Genomic DNA, 19,418 nt, shown 5'->3' with positions numbered 1-19,418 from the left:
CATTCCAGTGAGCAACTTTGAAGTCATCTTGAATTTCTGCAGGATTTTCTCTTGTGTCAGTTTCCTTGTCCTTTACTAAGCAAATACAGGATTGGGTGTGATGCTAAGCTGGCAGCGCTTGAACCAGAGACAAAGCCTCGGTTCATCCCCGTGACAGGAGAGTACAGTTCAGGCTACCACACCCAAACTCTTTATCACACTGATTTTACAGATATATGAATCTGTTATTAGTAGCATTTCCCACAGACACAGAGCCAGTATGGACCTGTAGTCAGTGTGACTCCATATTGCAGTTTGACCAAAAACATAGGGAAAGGAAGAACAAAAGTCCCAGTGAGAAGAATACCAGCAGGATTTTTCCTTTAGGGGAATACAGTTTTAGGGGCTCTGAAGACAAAATGGCTGCTCTGTATTTGAACACAGGTGGGGAGCTGAGGCTAGCCCATAAAGAGCTGGGCAAGCCACCATCTTCCAAGAGTTTGAGGACGTGTCCATTATTTGAAGTGCTTTGAACCTGTGTTGCTAGGAATAGAGTGCACGGCTAAGTGATGAGACCTGTGTAGCACACGAGAGGGAGCGGAGCAGCGCAGCGGGTTAATGTGGCCGTTCCGTGAGGGAAATCGTCTCTCACCTGGGTTGAAATCGTGAGCAGATGACAGATCAACACGAGTTTGCTGTGTGCCTCATTGCAGGGCCCCAGGGACATCTCTCAGCCTTATACAACCTGCTTCACAGCACATGGCCCCACTGGCAGCCAGCGCAGGACAGGGAGAGGGCAGGACCGACACAAGGTGTCAGTGACCACGTACACATTGGCAGAGCCATGCTGAAGCCGCAAGGCTGGAATAGCCAAGCCGGTTCCTCAGGAGGGGAATAATGCACAGCCATCCCTGCGCATCGCCAAACAAAACTCTTCATCTCACTTTCATACACTGTAGGTTTTTATCCAAATTGTTCTTAAAAGCTGTTGTAGAAATAATTCAAGTGCCCTGAATGTATAGTCCCAAGGGTTTCAGAAGGGAAATATGACGTCCTTTTCTACTTAGTCAACCCATGTTGTCTTTTATATTTTGCATACACACAGCGCAAAGTAATTTAAAAAACCAAAAAAACCTGTGATCTGCCAAGACCTGGCTGAACACATAGAACTTACTCTGCTTTAGCTGTACCACTGTAGCTGAAGGACAACTGCTTGGTGTGGGCACTATTATATCGGAAGAAATATGTGTGCCGTATGGCTTGTTCTTTTACAGAAAAGGAATAAGAGGCATCTTTAGAAATGAAAACCAGGATAAGCACAATACCAGAGATACACAAGTGGAAGTATTTGCTCTGTCACAGGTGACTTCTGTGACTTTCGGCAGGTTAAGCCGTCTCCATGTATAGGTTTTTGCTATTTTGAAAGACTGCTATGCGAAGCGGCTCAAATGCAGTGTACGCCACCCCTCCCAGTTCTCCCACAGCCAGCCAGCCAGCCAGCCAGCCTGGGCAGGCTCATGGGGTCCCCCAGCCCAGAGCTACGCCCCAAAGCACTGGCACCCTGCGAGCTTCTAGCCTGCAGGGGCAAAGGCACATCTCCATCAAGCTCCTTTCCACAGCTTGCACATCCAACACAGAGATGAGAGCACCTCACTGTGGAACCGTGCAATGACAAATACATTTAAAGACTGCGGTGCTTTCATATAAAATGGTAAAGGAAGGACATATAAGATCCTTAGATAGAAAAATGCAACCTTACTATTACCCATGTCGACATGAGTACATTCAAAGAAAAGTCACCTCTTTCCTCCAGCTAACATATAACAGTAATACAAAGCGTGCAGATCATGGTACAATGCATTGCAAAGTAAATTAGAGTGACAAAATAAACCATGCTGAGAAGGGACCATTTATGTGCATCAGATAGTTCTGGATAAAGAAATTTATAGCTAAATGAGACAAACAATGTCAGAGCAATTTCCACAGGGCTCAGTTCAGCTACTTTTGAAAGTTGTACTTCTATTTCTCTTCAGTTTTGCATTCTGAAGCTTCTATGTATGCTTGCGCAGGGAATACTCCCCATGTACGTTTTGGTTATAAATAACGGGTACTGACTGGACTTTAAATCTTTTCTATTTCCAGAACTGAGGCGTGAGGCTCCATAAGTGCCCCCAAGTGGCTTCAATTTCTGTCCTCAACAAAAGATATCAAAAGAAATGCAGGAATGCCTGTCCTAGAAAAAAACATGCAGAAGAAAGAGAAAGATACATGCAGTAAAGATGAGACAGTAAGTGACTGTTTCCGGGAAAACAAAAAGAAAAAAAAAAAAGGTTGAAGGTGGATGACTTAACAGCTTTTAATACTGTAAATTAATGCAAATTAATATAATAATTGTAAACCAAGCTCTGTTCCAGAGCTGATTTCTTCATTTCAGGGAACACTAGTTATCCTGCAGCAGTTTATACTCAGGAATTTCGATCTAACATTAGTGCTTCTCATATCCAAATACACTCCTCCTCCCAACATCCTGTGAAGAATTCCAGTAAGTGAAATACTATTACACAACAGCAGATGCGTTACTACACAGTTAGAGATGGCATGTAATTATTTCTTAATAGTACAGAACTATCAAACTATCACATACGATTCATTTTCAAGCTGGTTTAAAAGATGCTGGATGTGTAAGTGCCTGTAAGTAGTCAGCCCCTCGGGTTTAAAGCTTTTTTCCCTAAGCAGAGTCATGAACTGTGCAGTAACCTTACCCAGAAAGACAGGGCCAAAGCCAGGTATCAAAAGGAAATACTATTTGGCACATCTGTTTCCACTGACCAAGAAATCAGTGACAGAAGAGATATGCCCTGACTAAACATAGCTTGAAACTGTAGAATTACCATTCCTTTATTTCTGAGATCCAGGGCGCATTACAGGCTAAATTGGATTTGCATTTCCATTAATAACTGGTAATCCTATGGCACTTCTTATGAGTATCTGAAATCTTCGGTTTCTAGATAGGGAAACATAATGTAGCACTGACTTTTCTGTGGATGTCAAAAGGCAGAGCTGGTATTTGAGCTCAGAGGCCACCCACTCCCTGCCTGCTGTTCAGAGCCCTTCCTCCACCCGCTCCTGCCCTGCCTGCACTAGCAAAGGAGTTTGCAGCTAGCCTTGCTCTCAGCAGCTGGTGGGACTAGGTGACTGCCAGACATCTCTTCCAACCGAAATCACGCTATGATCCTGTGATCCTGTCAAAATGAATATCTATTACATCAAGAGCTAGTAAAAAATTCTGAACTTTACCAGCTTTGGGAGACAGGCAAAAAACAAATTAGAGAAATAAACCCTCCAAAAGTTTATGGTCTACACTAATCACTAATGGACAAGCACAGCTGAATTAGATGACCGTTTCTCAGCTGGGAGACACGTCCACCTCCCTGAGGAGCCATGCTTAGAGCATCACAGCCTCTTGCAATTTCCCAGTCTTTCATGGATTACTTCCTGACTTGATTTTCCCACTGCCCCCATAATTCCTCTGGCTTTTAAATGACTAATTACACTTCACTTCGTTAATTCTACATTAAAAAACAAAGGAAGCTTAATTGCATGGACAGCATGAGGTTGTTTTCTTCCCAGATAGTGTTGGTTTCCTGCTCCAAACAGGATAAGGATAAAGCAAGTATAAACAGAAATGTTTTATCAAGCCTTCTAGGAGGGTTCCAGACTGGCTGACAGCAGAGGTTTGGCAGGGTAAAACACAGGTTTATTGAGGATTCTGTGTAGTCAGTGCAAATAAACAGGTAGACCTGCATGTTTTCTATTTCTGCAATTTTATAACCAGTCATATTACCAATCGGACAAGTAGTAATCCACGGTTTTACTGATCACAAGATAAATGCACTTCTTTACTAATGAAATACCTTCTCTTAATGCATTATTTCATTATGCTCTAATGTATTTGAAGATTTCCTAGACTATATGCTTGCATCATGCCTATTCGCCTGTCTGTTCTAAGATTTCTAGAATTTTTACCAAGGAATATTCTCCTGTTTTCCACTAGTTTCCTGGCTTATCCATTTGAAATCCTCATTGGCCAAAGGCCTACAAATAGAGCTACTGAAGAGGTACCAATGCTTCAGTATTGCATACAGCTGCATACTATGTCTTAAAATCCAGGCACTTTAAGACCTAATGAAACTCCACTGAAGTCACGCAATTACATTTGCAGTAATCAGGCATCTCAACTGCTAAAACAGAATAAATGGATTAAAAAAGGGATTCAATGTATTAATCAGCAACAGAAGAAAAAAAGGAAGAAAAAAAAAAAGAGGACAGTTCGGGAACAAGTAGAATTACTTGCTAATCTCTTTTTTTTTTTTTATGATTAGGTAGTGCCAAAACTTCCAGTCCCACCACTGCAACAGACCTTACGCATGTACCTACAGTGCATGAAACACTTGGTGCCAGAGGAGCAATTTAGAAAGACCAAGGTCATTGTGGAGCAGTTTGGAATTGCAGGAGGCCTGGGGGAATCCTTGCAGCAAATCCTCGAGGAAAGAAGGGAAAAGACAACAAACTGGGTAAGCAAATGCAGATGAGAAAAATAATTGCTGTGTTGGATGATGCTCATTTACAAACTCTGTGATGTTCTATATGTGATCACTGCTTTCTTTCAGTGAGTCAATGCAAACAGGGGTCACATGAGATTCTACCAAAGGGAATAGATATTTCAGACGTATTAGGCTAGAATTTTCAAATGATGTCAAAATCTATGTCATTATTATGTTTTCAGATCAACGGTTTGTTGACATAAATGAGGGAATTCGTGCATCTCAGGTGCATGCATGCAGGTGTCAGCTCTACCTGTAGGAAGCACTAAGTTACATCCTTTTTGGATGTAATTTCTTCCTTTCCCTTTAATAACAGGATTTAGAGTTTTTATTAAAATGAAAAATACTTTCTGATAGGGCTATAAAAAGTGCCCTGCATACCCATCTAGCCAAAGCTCTGATCCAGTCAAATTATTCTGGAATGGAAAACTTTAGGATAGGAATTACTCTTTTTAAATTAAACTGTTATTTGCCATTCATTGTCACGCCATACCAATGTAGCTACCCTGAAGTATTTACTTTGCCAAATATACATACACATGTATAGATAGATAGACAGATAGATATCTATCACATAGACCATACTGAGACCTCAGGCTTTAAAAGTCCAGCTTTCTGCTTGCCAAGACAAGGAAAACTAAATAAGCTGTAGATAAAATAGAGTTTATCATTCCACAAAGTCACAGTTCATCCTGCCTGCATTAACCATGTTAGAATATGGCAGCTGAAAACTAGAAACACTGATTTTATTGAAGTCCTTCCATTGCAGCAAGGAAGAGAGACACTGAATGGTTTCATGGGTTCTGTGAAATCCTGCAGGCTTGCTACTGATGTCAGTGAAGTGTCATTCTTCCTTAACTTTTCAGTTGTGTGACCCGCAAGAAAACGCCATCAAATTGCTGCTATAGTCAGAAAAAAAAGGCTACAGTACTGGCAGTGCTTTTATTTTAAAAGCAGTGCTTAATTTCTGAACTACTTGTTGCTACAGTCTGAGGGCTCCACTAAATACCACCCAATCTCGTTTTGTTATGCTGATCATAGAACTTCATGGTTTTGGTGGCTAAATTAACCCTCGCTTAAATAGTGTTGCTGATAACAAATAGCGTTCCAGGAGACAACTGTTCATTTAACCACTTACAGCATGAAAATTACAGAGGAAGGACATATAAGCATTTTCTGAAATGTCTCAACTTTAAATACTGGTTATTAAATACCTGATTCTGAAGATAAAACAGAAATGTTTTTATTTGGAATTTAACTTGCCGGGAGTACAGATCTAGCCTGTTCTCCTGAAGACTCCAGAGACTGTGGGGGAAGCATCTGTTCTAACAGCAATGAAATATCTCAGAGGAAAACTTTTTCAACTGATGCATGCATTTGTAATTATTTTTGCATAATTTCATTGTTGTTTATAGCTACCATATGCAAAGCGTGCCTGCTAAACTCAGAAAGACCACGTGATCTTTTTATGAAAGCCTCCATTTTCCAAATAACGATTCTTCAAAGTCTGCTCAGACATAAAGGAATGTGGTTACCGTGCATCTGTGTTTTCAGTAAAAATGGTCAGAAATTTAGTATGTGTGTCTGTCTGGGTCGAGCATCAGCAATCTGCATTTGTGTCCGTGGAGGGAATTCTCCAGGGGCCCTAGCCACGTGCCAGTATCTGCAGAACTGAACCATTAGGCTTGGGAAATTTTTTTCGCACTCTGTCTTGCTACAGGACAATATCTGGTGGCTAACAACAGAACATCTTGGCATCATTGACAAATATTTGAAGCCCCTTGAGGAAAGCCATCACTAGTAGAATTCTGTCCGTCTCTTAAATATATCCTAATCACTGTTCAAGGGTCAGCAGTTAGCATATTGTACTCACACGTTTTTTTGTTGTAGAGAGAAGCAAACGACAAAATACCCAAACCACCACAATATGGAGCTTGTTTACTTTTTAATGGAACACACTGTAAATTGCCATTGATTGAAAAATAGGATTATGGAATTGCGGCTGATTTCAGCTGAGCTGAGGTCACAGAGCTCAGACTGAAAATGCTCAGCAGCTCCATTAATCAGAGCCCATGCCTGACACCAGGAGCACCAAGCACTCTCCCCTCACCCCCAGACTGCTTTTCTGCATGTTGTTCATAGCTTTAAGATTTCCTGTCCCCTTCCCTTAGGTGTTTAACTACTGGCTGGATGACATGTACCTCAACAACCGGCTAGCTCTTCCAGTCAATTCCAGCCCAGCAATTATCTTTGCTCGTCAGTATTTCAAGGATGTGAATGACCAGCTGAGGTAATGTACTACGACTTTGCAGCTTTTGCTAAATGAAAGGGTATTTTAAATGTACTGCTTTTGCCAAAAGACAATCAACTTTCATTAAAAAATAAGGGCTGTAACCATTAAATGGTTTCCTACTAGGCCTGCTGACTGAGGGTAGTGTTTCTGGGGTTACTTGTACTGATATTCAGAAATGAAAGTGTCATTACTAAAAAAAAATGCCATGGCATTTATAATTTTTTTAAGGAATATTTGCAAAGCTTTTCATTGTATAATTCAAGTAAACCATTTTGCGATGGAAAAAAGAAATACTAATTTCTGACACACTGTTTAAAGGAAAACCTTAACATGCCATCACTATGACTCATGGCCACCCTGCAAACTGAAAAGGCCGTGCTGGCATTAAATTGTCCCTCTCGGGTGCCCAAAAGGGCACCAGAAACACAGGGGATCTAAGAATAAGAATTCAGAAATCACTCCTCCCCAAGAACACTGCTTCCTTCAGGCCCATCCTTCCCAGCCCTGAACTGACCTTTCTCCTTTGAGCTGTTGTGGGCAATTACAATCATTTAAAAAGTGAAAAGGTAAGCAAGTAGCCAAGCACAGAATATACCTCTCCAGACACCCTTAAATCAGGATTCCATTCTTCAGCCTTTGCCAAAACATTTTCTCTTTTTAAAACAGTAAACCAGATCAAATCTACCTTCATGTAGTGCAATTTTCCTCTTTGCTTTTCACACTCTCTAGCTGCTCATTACTGAAAGAATTAACTGCATGTGAATTTATGCTATTATAAAACAGCCAGAACCTTGAAGCCGATATGTGTTATTTTAACATTTTGCATAGACAGCCAATGTATCATTTACTTTACTTTACACATAACTATAAATGCTTCCATTCATTACTGACTAAATTTATTGTGCACACAGCTTCTGAAAAACCTCCACTTTGCATTTTCTAATGCACGTGCTTTAACAAGGAAATATTTTTCTCAGAGCCTCCCATTCAGACACAGTGCAAATGGGCAGTGTCAGGAAATAATACACCTGTCCACAGCTCTGCAGAAAGAATATCTGCTTAGGACAGGAAGTACTCTAATAAATTGGACAGCTTATGAGTATTGATATTGAAACCCATGTTAAGGATTCTATTAAATATTCAGCCTCTGCTCCCATTCTCTAAATAAATGCTTTCAGGCTTCCTCCTGTGGTAGTCTGTTTAACCATTGAAGGGACCATCTCTAGGATTTCATATTTCTCTTGACATGAATTAATTTAGGGTTTGGGTGGGGGCGGGGGGCTCTTCTTGCTAAGCCAGAAGACTTTCTCTCCTTATGCCGTGTCATCAATCATTCAGGCTCTCCCCTGTCTCTCAGAAACAGCCCAGTGTTGCCAAATGACAAAAGACTGATGTCACTTCTATCTGCTACTTGCAGGTTTGCCGCCAATCTCATTTCAGGAGTGCAAGACTATAAAGCTTTACTGGACACGTAAGTAGCTTGGAAGGAGAGCTGCTGCTTGAGTATCTGCAGGGCTTCTGATTCAAGGGTGCTCTAACATGCCCAAAGTCAGGCTGCATTGCACCTCTCCATCATCTGGAAGGGCTGGGCTCCCGCATGCTCCAGGGCAAGTGCTTCAGCAATTTTTTATGCACTTTCTGCTTTATTACTGCAATCTAACAGGTTGGAGAAGGATCCTTTTTGATGCCTGGTAGTCATCACTCTAGCACGTGCAGTGGAGCCCAAAGGATGCATGCAGCCTGCCTAACAGAGCTATTGAGAACACACCAGGAACTCTGTGCTCCCCAGACCCAAAAAGCAGCAGTTACACAGCGGTTACACAGCCTGCACACCTTCCCTGGCACCTGGCATGCACCTCCTCCACATACTGCACCCTCCATTTAGAACATCGGCCCCCCTGCCTCCCTCCTCCCAGAAAAGAAATAACACATCCCACCAGGAGAAGGAAGCCTCACCACAGAGAGGCTGGTTCAGTGGCTAGCAAAAATAAGTTGTTACTTACGGCATTGGTACTTTCTGTATATAAACACAGGGGAAATCCATGATTCTTTGTCACGTATGAAGTAGCTCATAACAGCATTTTACACAGCACTTCTTAACCTCACCTAGTGTATTCCACGTTTACTGCTGAAATCACTGCTCCCTGAAGAACAGAAACAGTGGAGAGCCAAGCACAACGGACACCGCGCCATAGCAGGGAAGGGGTCATTTTCCTGTCTGGAAATACAAGAGGCCTATGTGCTTTAACTAACACTTATTTGGATGAGGAAGGCAAAGTCCATATTCAAACAACAAAGTCCCTGTCATCTATGAATTAGATAAAAGAAAGAGGAAGAGGCTGTTTGATTTTTCACTTCAAAAGTCTAACAGCTACTCAGAAAGTATAGAAGAGGTACTTATTTAAGAACACGTGCTTTTGTCCAAGATATGCCATGCAACTGCATACACCAGCACTGGCGTGCTGTGAAGTACTATTGCATACTAATGTAGTTCATTGCATCTTTATATGAGAGCAGCTGAGATGAGATAAAGAAACCACATTGCTCAAATAAAGGCTAATTTAAATTCTTATTATTTTGACCTCACTACTCGAGATCCAAAGACTCCTCTGATCAGATTTGCTTGCCTTAAATCAATCATCATTTAAATCCTCACTACTGCGTCCTCATATTGTTATTACTGTTTGCTTATCACCCCTCCTGTATAATTATGAGGACATCATAATTGCAACATTCTCGGTTCCTTGTTGCTGTTAAGGACTGCTACCGGTGAGCGTACTGCTAGCTTCTCTTGGATCATCCCACATGCAGATGCACAATATTCCAGCACAAACCCAGGTGTTTAATTTTAACTGTGCAGATACTCCATGCAGTTGCCGGGACTAAATATTTCAAACAGAGCCTAACTTGTTCACATAAAAGAGTTATAAGATCTTACGCAGACATCTCCTAAATCAGTACAAGATTTTCTGGTTCCATCAGTCAGAGTTAATAACCCCTTTCTTAACTGCTATAATCAAGGATTGTCTTACCTAAATCTACCATGCTATTCTACTATTTTTGATCATCATAGATGCCCTTTAAAACTCTGTTAAATTTAAGAGGATTTCTGCATTATGTGAAATGTGGGAGAAGGAGAACACTAATAACCCTGTTCTGCTGATAAGGAACAAAAAAAATTAAGCAGCTGTACAAGGAAATAAGTGATACAGAGAGTTTGACAGCTAGGAACTAAAGTGAATATCCCTGGTTTAGAACTGCAACAGTTCTAAAGAGACAGTTAAATAAGATAAACGAGCATAAAACATTACCCCATATCAGCTGTATGACAGTAACCCTCCTTGTGTGCTTCTTTGCCCCTGCCCCGCTCTGGCAGGCTGGAAGCTTAGTTCTCTTTTGCTGAGGGAAGACCTCTGCACCACAGCATCTTCTTCCTCCTGTGGTCTCTGCAGCCTCTCCCGAGCGACAGCACCATTATTTCCTGCTGCAGTGTCAGTGGGATATTTTACAATCCATAATCATAATTGTGATAACTTCTTTTCTTTTCTGGCCACTAAAGAAGCCTTTTAGGAGGTGCTGTTTCCACATGCTTTCCAATAAAAAGGCAATAGGTTTTCAGCACTTATTCCCCCATAGGTCTAAATAAGGATTAGCACGCAAGCGAGGCTCTGTGGAAAACAGAAACACCCTCTGTATTGCCACAGTCGTTTCTGTTCATCAGGCAAGTCCCTCTCACACACTCTCTAACCACTCCACACGGTACAGGGCCACTGTGATTTGCAGTGAATTTCACCAATACTTTTTTCCAAGGCGCTATCTTTTCCAGCTGTTCTGCTGACTTCCGTCCTGGAAAGGTTCTGGGGTCCCATCTAGGCAGGCTTCCCATGCACGTTGCAAAGCTGCTTGTGACCTGCTATTCTTTCCATTTCCACTAGATGATAATGCCGTTGCTTAATGAATATGCATGAAGCTGCCAGGAATGATATATTTAACTTTGGTATGGGAATTCATCCATTTCCCTTATACTGTAATATCATTTTATTATTCAATTTGTGTTATACCTGATCTAATTGTAACAGAACAAAGGACAGATTAGATTTCTTTTCCTTTCTGTCTCTCTCCCCCCCTCTCTTCCTCTGGCTTTGTTTTTCTCCTTCTCTTTCTCCAGCCATGCTTTACCTGTTGATTTTGCTCGTGGACAGCTGTCTGGTCATCCTCTCTGTATGAAGCAATACTATGGACTCTTTTCTTCCTATCGTCTTCCAGGACATACGAAAGATACCCTCGTGGCCCAGAAAAGCAGTGTAATGCCAGAACCAGAGCACATCATTGTTGCTTGTAACAATCAGGTAAATGAGTGTTCTTTTTTTATACCTTTCTATATTTCTTAGTTTGCTTAAATTCACTCAAGAAGAGCCTAATGTGACCACTGTTCAGAAACACAATTAGCATGCTACGTATGAGCTCACTTTTTACCAAGCATTCGCTGTCAATATTTCCAAAAGATGCTTCTGTAGCATTTTTGTCCTTAGCCCACGTTATGTTCCAAGTACAGTGATGCAGAAAGGAGGAATGTGGCAGAATTCATTTGCTTTCTCATTCAAACAAAAATGTTTATTAAACAGAGAGGAAACCACAGAGAAAAAAAATCTTATTAGAGTGCATTTGCTGGAAATGCTTTTCACTTGACAGTCAAGTGTTGGCACACAACACATGGCATATATACCACCGTCCCACGTAGGGGGACCTAAACTATGCCTGAAGAAGTTAGCACAGGCGCAGGCAGAAATACTGAAGCGTTAGAGTGAATCTGCCCCAACCAATGAGTGCCATCGAGCAGCAGAGTATACTGGCTGGGCAGAGTACCTTACAGCCCAGCTTGACTGTTTGTAGTACTGGAGCCGTGCCTGCAGGCCCCCTTGGAATGAAGGGGTAGGTCCCAGTGGTCCCTTTTCCAAGAAGTCCTGTTCTTCACCTCAATGGGAAGTTCTCTAGATTCTCTAGGTTATTTTTAAGTAAACAAATAAAGCCATGGAAATTATTTACATACTTCCTGATGTTCTCTCTTCAGTTTTTTTTAAGCTTATTCAAATAACGTATGTTTTATTTGAGCCCAACACACAATGTAAGTCCCTTATAGCAACTGGCATTACACTGGTGTAAAAACACAGGAGGGGTGAGCCCTGGGCCAGTCCCCAGTGGTTTTGTTCTCCACTGCCTGCAGGCCTGGCTCTCCAGGCAGGACTTCAGCATCTCAACACCTACCCAGGCAAAAGCGAAACGTTGGACCACTAAGGGTCCAACCCATCTGTGACTGTTCTTCTGACTTCTGTCATTTTTTTGCAGTTTTTTGTTTTGGATGTTGTCATTAATTTCCGTCGTCTCAGTGAGGGAGATCTTTTCACTCAGTTACGAAAGATAGCCAAAATGGCAGAGAATGAAGAGGAAGTGCTGCCTCCAATTGGCCTGCTGACAACAGACGGAAGAACAGAATGGGCAGAGGCCAGGACCATCCTTATGAAAGGTTAGCAGCAGCAATCCCAGCTTTCTCTTCTTCATCATCTTCCTCCTCTTCCTTCTCACCATCATTGCCTTTCTTTGCTGGGATCGAACATTACAGCAAATATAGGACTGAATGTGCAACATCACTGCTGAATTTTTCTAGCAGGAGGAAACTCAATACCTGTAAGTGTTCAGATGTGTGTTACCAGGGAAGCAGCAGATATGGTGTGACCCTTTGGCTGTGTATGTGTAAGTGTTACGCCATGTAAATAGCTCTCACTCCATTCTCTGTTTTTCATCACATAAATTACATTACATCAGATTTTGTGATTTGTCTCTTTCTTCACATCCATTTTGTACCAATAGGAATGATGTATCCTCTTAGCTTTCAGTAACCATTAGACATTTTTCATCTCATCTAACAAAGGCATCTACAAGTTAAACACCTATTGAATCTAGCTGTGTACTCTTTCCAGTCAATGGAGAAAAATAGAAAGTACCAGTGCTGATTCATCCAAATCTTAACTAAGTATCTAGGAAAGGTGGCAGCAATTATTATCTGGGGATAGTTCTCTCTCTCTTCCAACAACAGGCAGCATTTAGCTGTCTTGGATTCTGGACTCAAATGCCTGACTTTGAAACAGATGAAAATAAAGGGTGGGATTAGTCCCCTCTATCACTTCACACCTTATATATTTTACCCTGAAGCTAAGTGATTTAAGCACCCTCTTTTTGCCATTTTAGATGACTTAGGTATTCATTTTTCCCTCCTGAAAAAAAAGTTAACTCATGTCTTTATCCCCAGTTCAGCAATGCTACAGAAAATATTGCTGGTTTACCAATGCCCTGGAATATACAAGAGTTGCCAGGACTACGTTTACCATCCCAAGGAAGATGTTCCCTTTTCTTAGTCAAGTTTATCTGTGCTTATAACAACTTTATATAGATACACAGAGAGAGAGAGAGAGAGTCCTGGCCATTATTACAGCATTATTACGTGGCACCAGTCTTGTCTTCAGGCTTTCCCCTCCCCTCCCCTCCCCTCCCCTCCCTGTCTTTTCTTTTTAAAGCAGTAGAAAAAAAAAATTATTTATTTTAATGAAAACGGAGATAAACACCTAATAATTTATTTTCATGCCATGCTTTTAAGTAAAACAGTGAGTACCTTGAAACCTGCAGCAAAACCATCTTTGTAAACCTGCATCATCCTAAAGAAAAAAAGACAAATCAACAAAAACTAGCAGAACCATCTCTATAGTGTTTTTGGATCACCTGGCATTTGCCAAAATATTCATTTTAATGAGGAAGCAAACCAACTCAGTTATGCAGCTGAAAAAAACAGATTCTGCACTAGCAAATATCACAGCACCATGATGTGAGCCTTCTCTAATCTAAGCAGGAATCCCATCCTAGACCACTCCTATTAGCACAGCTCCTCTATATAGTATAATGCATTGCTGTTACGCATGGATACATGATTATTAACAGCCCTTTTTTCTTTCATATCTGTGGTGAAATATTCATGCAACAATAACTAACAGAGGAAGAGAAAAGCCTCTAGCGAAGCAGTGTGCGGTGGAAGGTGTCACTCCACAACTGTTCTGTACTGGGCAGGGAAAGAGGATGCTTCGGGACAGAGAAGACCTATACAGCGCCTTGCAGAGGTTATGAAGGAGATATATACATGGGCCTGCATAGACCTAGAAGTAGAGGATAGGTCTTCTAGGTGAGAAAATTTCAAAGACATTGACATAAACCTAGCCATCACTGATTTATAAACACATTAAGTATTTGAACTGCATTCAGGCTGCAGAACTCACTCACTCTCCTGACTACAGGAAGTGAATTCTTACTGCTATAGGGGCTGCTGTCCCATGCATTCTATATCCAAATTTGATTCAGAACCGCCTTCTCATATTTTCCTTTTTAAAACAAAAACCGAAAACCCCAACTAACCAAAAGCTGACTCGCCAATTCAATGCAATTGTGTGCATTAGAAAGGAAGAAGGACAAGAAGTATCTTGCAGGGCTTTAGGCTTGTTCTCACACTTCTCCTCTGTTTCAGCTCTTTCTGGAAATATTTATTTTCCATCCCAAGTCATGGTTCATGAGTTCTTGTGCAGTTCACTGCCTGCTTTACACGATAATTTTTTTCAGTGTTTGATCAGCTCTCTGGACGTGTCTGTTACTTTCTGTAAGGGCATCTTTCCCCTACTTTTGTATTTCTAGCAGAGCTTAATTTTATTCACTCTAATACCTAGTCTCAAGATACCCTGAAGCCATATGTCAGAATAAGGGCTTCATATCTGTCAAAGACGTGTGGGCAGCAGCCACAATGAAATATATATAAACCTATCAGACAACATAAAGCAGAACGCTGAGCAAGCTGCGAGCAGTTTGTAAATCACTATCCAAGCAGTTTTTCCTTGAAGGTGCCTGTCCACAAATACCAGCAGCTGATGTATACAGGGCAACTTCCCTTCACAAGGATCTTTTCAGCCTTTGCACTGACGTAACTCAGATCATCAATGGAATAAATACCACAATTACAGTAAGCCCTGCAAGTATCAGATGCTAGAAGAACTTTACAGCCAAGAGGACAGGGACATGCCTTCTCCCTTATAAAGCTTCTGAATGCTTTTAAAGACAATTTGTAGGGACATCAGTGTTTCACATGTATGGGGGCACAGATCAGTGACAGAAAGCTCAACCTATCTGCGTGCCCCATCAGTTACAATCTCCTGGCTCAAGTCTTTATAGGAGCTGGCAGGAAGGCCAGTTGCCTTCCCTAGGACTCTGCTTCTGTGGGTAAGAGAAGACAACGCACTATGCACTCCACCAGGTCCCCACACAGCCTGCAAGAAGTCAGGCTGGCCACCCCTGTCACTCAGGCCCATGGCTGCCAACACTCCCTCGCAGAAGCCACCAGACAGCAATAGACAGTACCTGACCATAACCTGCAAGAGGGCACAGCTCCCCCTCTTCCTTCTCAGCCACTGCTATCACTTGCCTTTTCTTCTCTTGTCACCTTTTTCATTTCTTGCATATTTGCACTCTTTTTTTACTACACAGCATCTGGAGAATGAACCTAGATGATAACAAGCAACTGGTTTTTTTTCTAGCTCTTCACTAATATATGTTACTCATTTTGGGAAGGTACATTTTTTCTTACTTTGAAAAATTATGTTCTTTCAGAAGATCAGGCTACTTTTCATATTTGCAAACATTAAAAACATGCACATTTTGAAATGGCTCCATACTTCAAATGCAAATCAGAATTGTTTAATTTTAAATATTTTTTCCATTCTTTCACCTACAATAATCTCCTGAATTGAGCACAGATTTCCTGAACTTAGCACAGACTTGCAAGAAGTTTTGATCAATCTGAATTCGTATCGTTAGTTAAGAACATTCTGAAACAAACATTTTCACCAAGATCTACAAAAACTAGCAGATGAAAGTTGATCTGTTAAGAATGGAAAGAATTTTAAGTTGATGTCTGAAAGCCCTTTTTCCTTTGATCTTGTTAACAACCATTTAACAGCAATTGACGATGTTATATGCTTTTGAATAAAACAAGTTCTTGTTATAGGTCCCACACTTTCATCCTTTCAGTTAAGAGCTGTATTAAGTGCTCAAAATGAAATATTTCCTATGCCTCAGACTGGCCCTCAGAAGCAAACAAACCTTTACTTTCAAACCTTTATGAGTTAAAGAAACTGAGAAAAAAAACCTGCACAAATACATCATAAATAAGGAGGAAAGCGCTGAGGACAACATAACAATAGCCTTTGTAGTCCACCTGTAGAAGCAAGAGTGACAGGATAGGGAAAAAAACAGAGAAAGAGAACCAGAAAAAGCACATTTTATTCAGCAGTACATTAGTGATAGGAGGGAAGTGTAATGTGGCAACCCATGGTTTTGGGAATACCATGTTCAAAAACAGAACCTCACAACCTCATCTGCAGATGTTTCCTCATGTGATGTAGGCAATATACCCAGTCCAGGGCTTATTTCTCTAACATACAAGAAATGACCAGGGACAGGAGAGAAAAGAGGGTTTTAATACAAGAACACAAAAACAACATGGGCCCTGCTGTTCCTTGTCCAGAAAAGGTTTTAATGGGAGAACAGCACAAAACCAGTATAGGCCCTGCTGTTCCAGAACAGAATGCTGCAGCACTGCAGCAATAGCACGAGCTCTGAAATTCTCTATTTTCCACCTGTCCTCTCTGTAACCGCTATGTATAGTTTAAGTAAGCATTGCTGGCTTTAAGAGTAAAATAGATCTATTTTGTAATACAATTACTTCAGGAAATGAAAGGCAGAAAAAGAAAGTGGATATTATTGAATCATATGAAAGATACACAGAGATATTGCAAAAGTTAACACATGAATTACGTTACGCCTTGGTGTAACGTTTCCTTGCACTGAGACGTTCTGCTGTTGAGAGAGCTCTGCAGGCACCAGCTCATTGCAGAGTCAGGGTCCGATCTTCAGTGCTCTCCAAGGCAGCAGGGTTCCCCAACCTGTCCTGCACTACAGGTAAGAGGATGTGAACGTTTCACTCTTTTATCCCCAGACTCTACTAACCGCGACTCTCTTGACATGATTGAACGGTGCATATGCCTGGTGTGCCTGGACAGCCCAAGCGGGGTGGAACTCAATGATACAAACATGGCATTGCAACTGCTACATGGGGGAGGCTACCATAAAAATGGGGCCAATCGTTGGTATGACAAACCTATGCAGGTAAAAACCTTACAGTACTATGATATTACTCGCACGTGGCAAGGGACTCCGGTTGCCCTTGTGTCAGGGACCACTTAGAATCAAGTGGGAGAAAGAGGGGAAGGTGGTGTTGGGTTGGTGTGAGCAGCGCTGTTCCTTGCAAGGCAGGGGAAGCAGACCTACTGCCTTGCTGGCAGTGGGGGGGCCTTCTCCAACACAGGTACGCTTTCAGCTTCTCTGAAGTTGCCCTTTGCACTTGAGGAGGTAGACAGATACACAGACATACAGGTAGGTAGACATCTGATTAAAAAAAAAAAACCAAAAACAAAACAAAAAAACAACAGTACACATTTGATTACACTCAATCAAATGAAATAAAAATGCTGGACTAGCATCCCAGAACAAATAAGAAAAGCACGATAGCTTTCTCCATTTTCTCTTCTCACACATTTTCCTGACATCCTAGAAATACTACTGCTTGTAATTTAGCATGTGTTTAAGTTAGTATTAAGTTCTCAGTTAACAGAATGTTTACTCATTTAATGACATCCTTGTTGAGACTTTCCTGAAAGTATTGATTTCTCTAGCCTTTTTCCCAATCAGATTTTGATTGTCATATTTGAAAGTTGCACTGTTATTTTCACATTTTGCAATAGACCCAGGGTGAAGCAATGTATTAATCTCCAACTGTCAACAATGTTGACACCACATGAAAAACTGATAAAAGCGCCGACTGATACATTGCTTGCGCAATGCTTGTTGCTCTTGCCATATCTAAGAACAGCAACATGAAAAGAGAAACCACTAAACTAACTTCACTTGCACTGACTTAGCCCAGTGCAAATACATTTCAGTGGTCATTCCTGATTCATGCTGCTGCAAATGCCATTATTCGCAGACTCCAGTGCTGTGTTTTTAAAGAACAAACCATTTGTCTTTAGTTAGAGTCCTCTGTTTGCAGGACCACTGGTTGAGATGTTTCAAGCAGATGAGAATAAACAAGATTTTGTTTACTATCAGAAGGTAGCAGAAAGCAAATAAATTTGCATAGTATAAGGGAGAGCTTCATCTGTCCAGATGTATTCAGGCCAGAAGTAGTTCAAAGGCAAAGAGAAATTCTTAGGGAAAAAAGATCCCATTTTCTTTCATGCAAATGCAGATTATATAGGAAGCCATTCTCACAGTAGGACTTGTTCTTCCTCTCCATATTCTTCTTCAACTTTGCAGCAAGGCATCAGAAAACATCCAGGTAAACTTTTTGCATCACACACACTGTGAAAACCTCATGGGAACCAGGGAAGCAGGATGCGTATGTGTGATACAAATGCACAGGGGGAGCTGAGTGGGAGAAGTCCAACCAAAGACACTTCAAAAGAAGTGGGGGGGAAAAGTCCAGAAAAAGGACAAGAAACGTGAGACAACTTGCAGTTTTGTCCTAGACATCTGCTTTTGTTTGAGATGCAGAAGTAACCAACTGCATGGGTATCACAGAACTACAGTGCGGCAGGTTAAGTGTCACCAGTTATACCACGTGTATGCAATGAAATCAGGAATGAAGACAAGTAAGAGGGAAATGAAGAAAATACCACCAAAAAAAAAAAAGGTAAGGAGGAGGCAGGACAGTAAAACAAGCTATGAGAAAGCTATCAAATAAGGATGAGCTTGCTCATTTGATATATTTGTAATAAAATGTGATCCTAAGGGACTTTGCAGATACAGAAGTTGCATTGCCTCCAAGTGTAGAAGGAGAACCCCAGCCTGTCTTTCTATTGACGGGTTTTCTCTACCATAAAGCAGATGCTAAATCCAATTTCTGGACTCCAATGGGAATTGCTGAAGTTTACATTGTCGCAGGACTCAGTCCAAAATAGCAGCATGAAAGGGATCCAATGCAACGCCATTCACAGGACAAGAAAGTCTCCTGCGATAAGTCTAAGTCACCCACTGATCTGTAAGTCAAGGAAGTTCTTGATATGAGCAGTAAGAAAACCACAGGAGAACAACAAGGTCTTTTGTTAGGTTGCCATCATGGGTAACTTACCCAGAACATTATTTATTCCCTATGTATCTTGCATTTGTTCTTTTCCTTGCTTAGTTTGTGGTAGGAAGAGACGGAGTCTGCGGTACCGTGTGTGAACATTCCCCTTTTGATGGCATCGTACTGGTGCAGTGCACTGAACACTTGCTCAAGCACATGTGAGTCTCCTTTCAGCACAGCTGTTGTACCCACCCCAGCCCCCGGGAAGCCTCTGCCAGTGGCAAATTCCCCCTGATGCACAGGGCCCCTAAGGCCCATACAACTGTTGGAA

At 41.4% G+C, this 19,418-nt stretch overlaps 1 protein-coding gene across 1 annotated transcript in view; it reads left to right on the top strand.

Moving 5' to 3' along the window:
• Positions 1-2,203: 2,203 nt before the first annotated feature.
• The window catches only part of CHAT (choline O-acetyltransferase), a 29,911-nt gene continuing 12,696 nt past the window's right edge, over positions 2,204-19,418 (top strand). The window contains exons 1-8 of the mRNA XM_087766263.1: positions 2,204-2,266; positions 4,362-4,553; positions 6,755-6,873; positions 8,294-8,347; positions 11,045-11,225; positions 12,223-12,400; positions 16,961-17,130; positions 19,205-19,305. Coding sequence (XP_087622389.1) covers positions 2,204-2,266; positions 4,362-4,553; positions 6,755-6,873; positions 8,294-8,347; positions 11,045-11,225; positions 12,223-12,400; positions 16,961-17,130; positions 19,205-19,305 — 1,058 coding nt within the window. The remainder of the gene's footprint in view (positions 2,267-4,361; positions 4,554-6,754; positions 6,874-8,293; positions 8,348-11,044; positions 11,226-12,222; positions 12,401-16,960; positions 17,131-19,204; positions 19,306-19,418) is intronic.

Source organism: Nipponia nippon, unplaced genomic scaffold (assembly GCF_047370975.1).
Source record: "Nipponia nippon isolate SJK-2023a ecotype South Korea unplaced genomic scaffold, ASM4737097v1 scaffold_3, whole genome shotgun sequence".
Classification (NCBI taxonomy): Eukaryota; Metazoa; Chordata; class Aves; order Pelecaniformes; family Threskiornithidae; genus Nipponia; species Nipponia nippon.
This window is presented reverse-complemented; position numbering and strand designations above follow the sequence as displayed.